Genomic DNA, 12,674 nt, shown 5'->3' on the forward strand with positions numbered 1-12,674 from the left:
TGAGTTTGACAAGAATCAAGATTAATTTTTTTTTTAGCTACAAATGAAGCTGAAGAATTTTTGTTAGCAGATGGGCCGTATCTGCCAAAGAGACGTAGTTCGTTCGTTATCTAGTAGAGATTTACCAACACGCAAACGATACCATATGGGATTTCCTCCAGCCCATATTCGACAGATCCTGAATGATGAAATGAGGAAAAGGAGGACAGAGTGTTGAGTTGTGCCACTGTGGTGGTTGATCAATCATCATTCATCAACCAACACCCGTCAGCTAGGTGATGATTTATTCATACTAAACTGTGAATTTCAATATATTCATATTAAAATATTATGTAGAGCAAAACATTACGCTGTGTGTAATTAAATGTAATAATATGCAATTAGCAATCAAATTAATTTGAAGTATATGTTGTATGCCTAAGTATCTGAGTAGGTACATATACTATTATTACTATTGATTAGATTAAATCATAAAGGACCACACAGGTATGGTTTTTCACAGGTGTAGTTATGGATAGCAACAAAACACAATCAATAACTTTGTCTGCCCTCATGCATCCCATGTCGCGACGACATAAACATAATTATAATAATTGAACCCTACTACATTGAATAGTAATTGAATATTAGTTTTTTTCCTATCAATCACAAACAACCGAAATAAAACGATGAAACTTGGTTAGGACTGTCATAGATCTTCTTTTTTAATCGTAATGATGAGCTCGGTGAAGAAAGATTACAAATGACTACCTGCACCATTCTTGACCTATTGGCAAATCGCATGATGCTATTGTGAATAATTCCAACTCGACATCACTCATTAAACACTTGCAACATTTTGGTGGTTTAACAATAAACTCTTACAAGTGAATTCTATAGATAGACCCATGTGCCTGGTAAGCCATTCATTTTGAAAATAATTTAACGAATCATGACTCTTGTTGTCATAATGGTTGGGAAATATGTCGTCTACATTTGTCAAGGCGATGTGTTGGATCCTCATTTATTGAGCAATATACTGTGGTTTGACAGTTCCCTTCAGTATATTTATGACCAACGAATGGTTCACCCTGGATGTTAGGAAATATGTAGGTACTAATGAGCGGAAAATTTCGACTAACACAATAAATGTATGTACATGTGGAGGCAATCATGAGAAACGCACGATATAATTTACGAACTGCTCCAGTCTGCCAAGTATTTTCTACAGACATGTGAAAAAGACTTGTTTATCGCATATTTTATGTGTATCCTACATAATTTACTCAAGTACAGTTATCGCACTTGAAAAGGCTAATCAATTCGGAAGTTTTGCAACAATGCCGGCCAATTACATCAAACGTGATGTACGTTTGATGTAATTTTCCTTTAATAGGTTGGACTAATTATGTAATTTTTGGTTTAAAACATTTAGGTACTAAAGATTTTTGCACAAATGATTAGTAAACACCAATTCATTGTATTTCGTACAAAAAGGCGGCTTTATTGCTTATAGCAAGCTCTACCAAATAACCTTTAGATAAAAGAGAGAGTTTAAAATTGTCTAGAGGAAGCTGTAGTACCCAATAAGCGTATAATATACCTACTATAATACCTCTACTATAGACATAACTAACATAATTATACATATACTTGCATAAAATAATACACCATATTCAACAATAAAATATATTCAACTGGTTAGCGAATGTAGGTAATGAATTTTTACTCTTTCTTTGAAGGAAGCCACAGTTCAATACTCAACAAATCCTCTATGTACTTCTACCTTTACCATTGTTTCGAAATGCAATTTGCATTAATGAAATGAAAGATGTTGCAAAAGTTATATTGTACGTCGAAAGGGGGTGACTAGTGACGAAGCACCAGCATGTCCATCATACTGATAATATATTTTTTGTAACAAACTGTTTTGTACTTAAATTGAAACATTTTTGCTTATTTATTCACATTTTATTTAGATTTGAGTAATATTAAATTATCATTATCATAACAGAATAGATATTAAAGTTCGTCTTTTACTTTATAATGTTTAGTAATTATATCAGAAGCTTTTTCAGCTATCATCAAGGTAGTTGCCATCGTGTTTGCTCCAGTGATGGTAGGCATGATACTTGCATCTACTACTCTCAAATTTTTCACTCCATGGACTTGGAGATCTGGATTCACGACCGATGTTTCATCTTCAATCAGACCCATCTTAGCAGTTCCAACCGGATGGTATACTGTTGTAGCCATATGCTCGACGTAGCATTGCCAATAAGAATCTGAATCATACTCATGCTCATTACAAAATTCAAATGTCATCTTCTGCTGTTTTATCCCAAACTTCTTGAATGTAGGAGTTTGTATAAGTTTTTCCACTTGCCTTATGCCATTTAGCATTGTGGTCATATCATTTGGATCATTGAAGTAGTTGGCTTTTACTATCGGCCTTGAAAATGCATCATTATTTGCAAGTAAGACCTCACCTCGAGATATGGGATGTATTAGCGTGGGATATATTCCCAGCAAGCTATTATCTTTGTTTAATTTTTTAACTGCTTCAATAATATTATATTTATATCCCACTCCTTGCATGTATGGTACAAGCATAAATTGATCATTGCTCGGGAACATTGTGTAATGATACTGAATATCGGGATAATCAGATTGGTTTTTCACATTTGTAAACGTCATAAAATCTGTGATGCCAATGTTAGTAAACGGTCCTGTTTTGGTTAAAGCATACTGAATTAATGAAAGTGTCATTAACTCAGCAGTTACCGAAATAGAATGCTCTTTATCTATTGTCAGAAAAAGTGCTAACATAGCATGGTCTTGTAAGTTTTTACCAACGGGAAGTTCAATGACATTTTCTATTCCAATAGCATTGAGGTGATCTTTTGGGCCAATTCCCGATAACATAAGGATCTGTGGCGTCGCAATAGAACCCGCTGATAAAATCACTTCCCGACTCGCTCTTATTTGCATAACAGAACCATTTTTATGTTTTATTTCTACACCTTCCACAGATTTGGTTTCTTTATCTATGATTAGTCTTTTAAGTATAGTATTCTTCATGATATGGAGATTTCCTGATGCTTTTTTAAGATATACTCTTCCAGTATTCAGCCTTGTTCCATTCGAAACGAGCAATTTCGTTATTTTAGACCCGAGTAATGCCTCATTACTATTTAATATTTCTGAATATCCCATTTCGCCCCAAGCTTGTGCCAATACTTTGTACCACGGGTTATTGTCATCGTGAGTATGTATATCCATCAAATTGAGTTCTCTTTCGATCTGTTCAAAATACGGTAAAACATGTTCATGTCCCCAGTTGTAGTTTCCTTGCTCCTCCCAGAGATTGAAGTCCTTAGGATGTCCTCTAATATACAGCATGGCATTGATAGAGCTTGAGCCTCCAAGAGCTTTGCCTTTGCTCCACGTGCATTGATTGTTGTGAAAGCCCTTACAATGTTTATCGCTGGGTTGTGTTTTATAGTTCCAATCCATTTCAGTGTTTTGTGAAAGGAATAGAAATGCCGGCACCTAAAAATAATTATCAGTTAGATTTACCAGCGTTTAATACATAAAGCATATAACATATGTATCAGGGCATAACATACCTAACATATTTGTATATAATGCCTACTCCTCTCAAGTTACTGATATAAAATTTAGCTTAGTTAACTTTATCAGGCGCTTAGTTAAAATTTTATGTAGAATACGTATTCACAGCAATCATATTGAAGACTGGTAATGTACCTATGTTTTACACAACACCAATAGCCTACCACTCTACACTAAATAACGTAGGCATCAGCGATGATAATATTCTGACCTCACTGTCCGGCCCCGGGTCACCACCGGCCTCGATCAGCAGCAGGCTCCAATCTGGGAACTCCTCACTCAGTCTCATGGCCAACAGGGAGCCTGCGGTTCCTCCTCCCACTATTATCATGTCGTATGTTGCCTCCGCTAAAAATAAAAAGTGCGATGGTTAGTTATGTATACTTTATTTGGTGGTCAGTGACTTGGACAACTTTTTTGTTCCTGGTTCATAGGTTTCCAAATCCTGTACTTAATGGTCTCACGGAAAATAAATATAGGCTCTCTCGAGTGGAACGTTTGTACATATCCCCTTAATTTCAGATCTGCCAGCCTAGCTCCCGAGTAAGCTGGAGCAGCAAGCCTGGGTCTTGCTATATGAGATAGGTGTATATCTAGATATCTACTTACCATTCTTTAATACATCATCAGCAGCATCTGGTGGCCACGCTGTGTCGTCGACGATTGCGCAGTGCGCGGCAACCACTGCGGCTATAGCTTGCGCGAACACCGCGCCCGTCGCTCCCGCAAACGCCAGTGGACATGTCGATGTGATGTTTGTCACTAGTACTTCCATTGCTGTGAATTGTAAACGATTTGTGATAAATAAGGCTGACTTTAACATTGAAACTAGTTTAGGCTGGCTGTGTAATACTACTTAGGGCAGTTTTCTCTTGGCATATTTTGTACATCGGAAAAAATGCACTCATTCCTTGAAACTACGTTTTAGCACTACACACGTCTTTTTAATATTTTTTTTGATATAAGAACATGTTACCGGCCTAAGTACTATATACCGGCACCTTGTCATAGTATTGTGATTATCTTACCAGTAACTGGCTGCGGCTTTGTTCCTGCCTCTGGCCGGGATCGTGTGGTTCTGCGGCGCCTTGAGTCGACGAGCGCCCGGGGGACTCAACCAGTTCAACACCGAGATTAAACCAATATCTGCCTTCTTTCCCCAATATATTGTGATCTCTTTAGACATATTTAATTTAAGATATTTGAAATTCAAACATAATTATACAGCTCAAGACCACACCGAGGCGAAGTTAAATGAAAAATAGGGTCCTATAAATAATAATTATTAATTACAGTTAGTTTCCTTGTTTCTATATAGTAATAGCTTATGCTTTAACTTATGACTAGAAACCAAACAAGTAATTATTTTTGTTTAAACAATATAATTAATTTACCTACTTAGATAACTTAACGCTAAAAGATATGGTTGACGATCGCACCTAGTCTACGTCACTTCACGCGATATAATCTCTTTGTACAAATCGTGATCTTACAGACCCGTTTAAGATAGATCCACAAAGCAAACACATAGTAGAGCTGTTGTAAGCAACGTAGCCGTGACGCAGCCAAGTTCGACCTGTCGTCACACGGTCTGTAGTTCAGATACTCCACGCTTGGGGTGCTGACATCAGTGCGTGACAGGTCCCGAGCTTGAGCGGTACAGTTGAGTCTTGAAATGATTTTATTTTACGTGTTTCTCGATAAAAATGAAGTTGTTGCATTGTTGGATGTAAGAGCTACAGTGATGATAGAAGATTTGTGGACGAAAGCAAAGTATATTTTCAGGCGTAGTAATATTTTAAATTATATTTTATTTTACTTCTAGAATATTCTAAATTGCTGGAAGCGCCATCTTGTGTCAAAAAGAAATACTAGTAAGGGATGTACTCAGGCCGGATGCCGCCCGTAAAAAATAAATAGGGGGCGTCATGTTTATTATGAATTAAATATTTAGTTTTTCTTAGATTTCCTGACACTGCATTGAAGCAGCAATGAATTAAACTAATCCACAGGCTGAGTCCAACAAAATACAGCAAAGTATGTTCTCTACATTTTAATGCGGAGGACATACCTACTAAACACGAAAATAAGGTTTGAAAAAAATAAGAGAAGGCGCTTAACCTAACATTCCATCACAAGAAAAGCTAACTTAAATTAATTACTAAAACCATCGATGTTGAAAAAAGGCGGAAGGAATCTCGCTAACTAAACACTGAGGCACAACAATGGCGGCGATATGGGAGTGTGTGGGTGCTTCGTGATTATGATTATCAGCCATAAATGAGGATTGGCTCCATTCACTAAATGCACATATCCAAGAACAGACACCTTTATTTAATCATATCACACACCTCTCCAAAGAAATTATAGAGAAATATATAAATATTAGATTCAGGCATATTGCTACTTCCAAACACAACAGTCACAAAGCGACAGCATTTTTTTTTTTTTTTTCTAAATGAAACCTATTTACTGAAGTCGGCCATAAGGGACTTATTCAGCTTTACCCTAACTGTGGGGGAGGCGCCGATAGGCGCCTTCACCCAGTTAAAAAGAGAGACCTACCTAAGTGACCCGTCATCACCAGATGGAGGTGGTGAGAACCGGCCAGGAATGTACCTGACGCGGGTATAGTACCTGTTTTGGTGGAGAAGGATCCTAGCCCTACGATTCGGACCGGCAAAAGGCCGAGACCGAGTGTGAGTCCCTCCCCCGGGGGCGACAGCATTTTAACAAGACTGTTCTTTTTATACCCCATTTACACTCTCGCACGAGTGGCGAGGCGAGCGACAAGGCGAGGGGCGAGGCGCGAGTGTGAACAGACGCTCGTGGCTCGCCTCCTCGCTCGCCTCGCCACTCGCGGCGCTCGCGTCCGGAGCGGTTTTTGGGGCACGAGTCAAAGGAGCTCGCGTCGAGCTCGCGTCGCACGCGAGCGGGTGTTTACACTCTCGCGTCCGCTTCATTCTGGCTTCTACATCGTGCCGCGCAGGTTGTGTTCGTCGTCGTATAATTATAACGTAGTGTTTTTTCCTTAGTTGTATAATGGATTGGTCGCAAGACGAAACATTTAATTTCATATAAGTAAATATTTCAATAAAATAATAATAATAAAAAAACACTAAAACGTAAGAAATAAAAGCAGTACTTACCTGCTTAGATATATTAGTACTGTCACATAGAATAGGTCTAAACCATGTCTAAACCTTAAATTATTTCTTACGTTTTAGTGGTTTTTTGAAGTCGTTTTTTTTTATCATTATTTTATTTTATTACTTATTTATACTTAGTTTATTTGCAATAATTGACAATCAAAATTAAGAAGCAAATGATACCTATAAGTCCTACTAGTCAGTAGTAAACACGAAGTAGTTGCTATATACGGTCTACCGTTGAGGAGTTCCCTTGACTACCTTCCGTTTCCATCATCAGATCAGCTCAAGGTCACCATCATATTTTTTTTAATGTTAAAAATATAGGTAAGTACCTATGTACTTTCTGAATTTCATTAACTACAATCGGTTAATAGGTACCCAAAATGGAAATTCATAGCCTGTTTTTAACCCTTTACCCACCCTTGGAGGTGGAATCAAAATTTGAAAAAAATGGGATCTCAACCCAATACAAAAAAAAAAGAATTTTCAAAATCGGTCCATAAACGGCGAAGTTATCGGTGATCATACATAAATTCTTTATTGTTGCGGCTAAAACTTCGACGTCCTCCATCGTTGCTAGCTCAAAGACAACTGAACTCTGCACGAGAGTGTAAACACCCACTCGCGTCGCACGCGAGTGGGTGTTTACATTCGCGCCTCCGCACGAGTGACGAGGCGAGCGAGGAGGCGAGGGCCGAGGCGAGAGTGTAAATGGGGTATTACAGGTGATTAATATTATACCTGATTTTAATCAAATGAATATCCGAAATGAAAACGATTCCGTGTTTGGAGGGCACGTTGAGCTGTCGATCCCGCCATCTGGTGTTTTGGTCCGTACTCACATACGGTATTACTCGATCGAGCTAAACTGTCGAGTATAATATAACCCATGGCATGGACTTTCGTCCACCCATTCAGCTTTGATTTATCGAGTGGGGCGCGTCGTTTAGTATTCACATACACATATTTTGAGCGGCTTCGAGAAGGTTCGACGAAAATTACTTTCATTTAATTCCATCATTGAGTAATAACGATAGTGAGTACTGTTCATTTAATTAACAATAAGTGTTAATATATAAATAATAAAAAAGTTAACTGTTAAATAGGTAACTATTTAATAAACAAAACATATTAAAATATTTTTTTCGTGTTTCCCTTTTCTCATACTGTATTTAATTCTGACCATTTAGCGCCCCATTTTATATTATGCCTTAGTCCGTCACTGTCTACCAGTTCGCAATGACAAATAAATTTGAAATACATTACGTCATTTATTCTTCTTTGGCCTTCAGATATCATATGAGCTACGCAATGTATAACCACAGAGGCTACTTTTTCTACTTGAACTTACATGGCGTTAACCTGAGCTTTACATAAAAGTTCATCTACTTGAACTAAGATGGAGTTCGCGTCCCGCACCCCCGCGCACCTCAGCCTTCAACCCCAATTAGTGGCTTCATCTCATCCTATATAGAAAACGAAATATGGCAGCTCTACTTTGTATTTGCTTTGTGGATAGAACCTTTGACGTCATCATCAACGGGCAGGGAACTAAGGAGGTTAATACATGCAACAAAAACAAACTGAGTTGTAGTCTTGTCGTAGTTTCATCTCTATGATCTGAAAAATTACATTCATATACCTACGTGGTAAAACAGTGAGATGTAAATAAACCTTATGGCACACCTATGGTTACATTTATCTTTTCACTCGTGCACAGTAAGTATCTATTAAAGTTATTCACTTCACAAGTCAGAAGTAAGTTAAAATGGCACATTCATACTCATTGTATAAATAAATACTTATAGTCATACTACATGTAAGTATACAAATAAATCACTAGGCTGTTGTAATTAAATTTAGCATAGGTAGCTAATATCTTTGTTGATGAATCCAATAAATAAAATAATTACTTAAATATTTGTAAAACACTTACAGACTACGCGTTGACTTGAAATTTCCACGGAAACCCCTGATGCTCGCGTAAAGGCCGGTGGGTAATACAAATACAATAAAATTCACCATCCCGAAAAATAACTTAGCAGCGATACATTCTGACATTTGTCCGAATTTAGTGAACTATCTGATGAAGTATCTCTATCATTTTCTAACCAGTCTTTTTTAATTAAATCTGCGCCCTTTTCACCTATCATGATTACTGGCGCGTTTGTATTACCCCTAACAATACTGGGCATCACACTAGCATCAATTACTCTAAGTCTTTCTACACCTTTAACCTTAAGGTCAGGATCTACCACGGCAGTATCATCACCATGTGGGCCCATCTTAGCTGTGCCTACTGGATGATACAGAGAGAATGTGGTCTCTCTAGCCATACATTCTAAAAAAGTATCACTTTGTTTATCGTATTGCTGACAAGCTTCAAGATCTACCCAATGCAGTTTAAAACCTACATCTTTGAATATTTTAGTATCAGCAAATTTCAGCACATATTTAATTCCATTTATAATGGTTTCCAAATCTTCTGGGTCATCAAAATAGTTAGCGTATATTAAGGGGGAATCATAAGGATCATTACTGTTAAGTACGATACGACCTTTAGATTTTGGTTTAAGCAGAACTGTACATACGGCTAGGATAAAATTATTTTCATTTACTTTGTTTACTTTCTCATTGAATTCCTCAGATACACCATGTTTCTTGTAAGCATCCATTACATTTGACTGACTAGGCCCGGCAAAAAAGTAATGATGTTGAATATCTGGGCTACTTGATGCAGAATCTGTTGTGTTGATGAAACTTAGTACCGTATTCGGATTTAATGCAGAAAATGGACCTTTTCTATTTAGAATGTACTCAGCAAAAGCATTCACAATATTTGGTAGAGAAGTTAATTGTTTGTCTCCTTTCAAGGTATAATAAATTGGAACGAAAGCATGATCTTGTAAATTTTCTCCAACTGGAAGATTAGCATTTACTTCTAAACCTAGATTTTCTAATTGTTTTTTTGGTCCTATCCCTGAGAGTAACAAAAGTTTTGGTGTATTTATTGCTCCTGCTGATATAATTACTTCTTTTCTAGATTTAACATTGATCTCTAATCCATTTTGACTAACTAGTACTCCATCAGCTTCAATTGAATTGCTTGCATCTTTAAATAAAATTTTAGTCACGTATGCGTTTTTCATGACATGTAAATTAGGTCTATCTTTGACAGGATTCAAGAAAGCTCTAGCTGTGCTATGTCTTATGCCATCTTTTGTGGTACTTTGAGCTTGTGTTACACCCATCTGATTTCTCCCGTTTATATCCTGTAGTATTTTGGTTCCCAACTCTTTATTCGCTTCGATTATTATTTTCTCGAAATCGTCAGCTCGTTCTGTGTTTTCGACACTTAAATATCCGCCTATGCCATGGTAGTTAGCTGCATCGTCATCCAGGGAAAACTTAGAAAAGTTTTCGCTTTTTTTGAAATACGGAAGCACATCATTGTAACTCCAACCTCTGTTGCCGTTTGCTGCCCATTCCTCATAATCTTGCTTATTTCCTCTGACATAATACATAGCGTTGATACTGCTGCTTCCGCCAAGAGTTTTCCCTCTAGGCCAGGCACATCCCTTGTTCTTATAACTGCGACATGCACCAGCCTGAGGCTGAGTAGTATAACCCCAGTCTTCTGTTGTATTCATGTTGCCTAGAAATAGTTGAGGTATCTGAAAATAAATTTCAAACCAGCGATGTCAAAATACAATCTGTAGATCTCTTCTTTTAAACTCTTTCATATGCTTCTGTTTACCTCTGTTGCTATGGTAGGGTTGCCTCCAGCTTCTACCAGCAGAACCTTCCAATGAGGCACCTCGCTCAGGCGGTTAGCCACCACGGCTCCCGCTGAACCGGCTCCAACAACGATGAAATCATAGTAAGGATCTGAAATATAAACAAACAAATCAATTAAATTGACTGTTTTCATGTCTGTCCGTCTGTATATCATGGACCCATTGTTATGTTAACATACTTGTCGAACTTACACAAGTCTTCAACAACAAGCTTTGCTACACTTGCAAGCTATGAAATAGTTCCACTCAATTTATTAAAACATTAAATTTAAAATATTAACACAATATGTATATTTTTACTTGGGAACATTATGATGCGTTGTTAAATGTGCTTAAATATTGCTGACGACGTCATTAAGCTAGCCTTTCTATCTGAAAAACTTATTTCAGCAATGCAACTATAACTCATCATACCTAATACATAAAAGTCTTCATAATTATACACCGTCGGCTTCGTCGTTGTGAAAATAATTACTATTTTGAATTTTCAGATTTCATAATACATTAAAATTGTTCTTACCTTTCATAACTTTTTCGGTAGCATCTTCTGGCCATAAATGGTCTCCTACCAGCGCGCACTGGGCCGCTAGGAAACTCTGCAGGACATTCGCAAACACTGGGACAGCTTGGTAACTGTTCACTATCGTTGACGAAAGACCTTGGTCACAGGCCCACATTGTCCCATAAAAATATTATAGTCCAGGCACAAAACAAAAACGAACAGCCAGAAAAACAAATAGTTCCTAATTTAAATGCAGCATTGATTCAAACGTTCCGCGCGCGCTAGAATTATTTACAATACTATTTTGCACTTAATTATATTATTTACAGATAATAGGTCTTATCGCACGCGTCTTAGCATCGCAAAGTAAAACTGTATGCCTGCTGGCAAACCCTGACCTAAAATCAACACTTTGTGAATGACCTTATCGCTCCTCAAGGCAGCGTTGATGCATATTTTTTTGAGATACATTTCCAAAAGGAAATTTATATTTATGTTTTCTGTTGATATATGATTGGTTGTTATCAAGTTATCATTAGTATTTGCCTTAAGCTGTGGTCATTTCTAGATGATCCGAGGTTAATATAAAAACATACTTTAAAATTGGTTTGTAAATAAATGTGTGATTACTTACTATTTAAAAGATAAATAAAAAAAACAATACAAAGATGTTCGAAACAATTTTTTTATTGCACTGCTCAATTTAGTATCTAAGATTATGAGAGATAATAAAATTTAGACAAATTTTTCGACACACTAAAAAAATCAGCCGGTATATCTTTATAATTTCATAATAAACAAACTAAACAAATCGGTAATTAGTCGTAATCATTTTTATACAGATAACAAGAGTAGGTCAATCACCTGAATTAATTTATTATTGTCATACATCTATTTAAATATCGTAATATTATTATTTATGGAGAAATAAAACACACAATATAAATCTATCAAACGGGTTTATTAATCACTGGAAAATCTTAACTAAAATAAATTATTAAATCAAATGATTATCTAACAAACCAGACGAAAATATTGAATTTTTCAGTCATTTTTACATTTTTAGATAGGTAGTTTACTGTTACTAGGTTTCGTATTTTTTACGGATCATCTTATAAGCCCTAACACGAGGCCCACCATAGCTTTATGATGATGGGTGATAGATGCTAGCGGAAAATAATAAGTATTTAACAAATGCACATGTTGTGTATAACCTACCTATACCTACGCATAATTTGATATGTAAGTAACTTAACACATTATATTGTTAAACAAGCACTAAACGATAACTTCATATTTGTTCCCGTCATAGTGCAACCAAATACGACATTTCCTTTCGCCTTTTGGAGTTAGGACCTCGTCAGTTTCGTAATAAGCAGTGGTGGGTTTCTCCACACCATAGTTATGACCATTTAACAAATCATTGGAGAACAATGGATTAAATAAAGGGTTTTTGCCTACTAAATTATTAAACTTTCGTTTAGGTTGCCCTAATTTTGAATTTAAATTATATTTTTGTGGATCTCTAGTTTTGTAATATGTAGGTGGCATGAAGTTCGAAAAGCTTGGTTGACCATAATATTGTGAATTTAGGGTGTTCAAAGGCCAGTA

The 12,674-nt window shown here is 36.6% G+C and overlaps 2 protein-coding genes across 3 annotated transcripts in view; one reads left to right on the forward strand and one right to left on the reverse strand.

The window, feature by feature from the left end:
* Positions 1-12,674, forward strand: part of LOC105390242 (flotillin-2) — a 195,508-nt gene that overhangs the window by 138,203 nt on the left and 44,631 nt on the right. The window lies entirely within an intron of this gene.
* Positions 8,285-11,451, reverse strand: LOC119693903 (glucose dehydrogenase [FAD, quinone]). The gene is made up of 3 exons (XM_038118855.2): positions 11,082-11,451; positions 10,522-10,652; positions 8,285-10,438 (listed from the first exon to the last, which is right to left on the reverse strand). Exons 1-3 carry the CDS (start codon positions 11,236-11,238, stop codon positions 8,783-8,785), a joined length of 1,944 nt encoding a protein of 647 aa, XP_037974783.2. The 5' UTR covers positions 11,239-11,451; the 3' UTR covers positions 8,285-8,782.

The sequence above is a fragment of the Plutella xylostella genome, chromosome 16 (assembly GCF_932276165.1).
Source record: "Plutella xylostella chromosome 16, ilPluXylo3.1, whole genome shotgun sequence".
Lineage (NCBI taxonomy): Eukaryota > Metazoa > Arthropoda > Insecta > Lepidoptera > Plutellidae > Plutella > Plutella xylostella.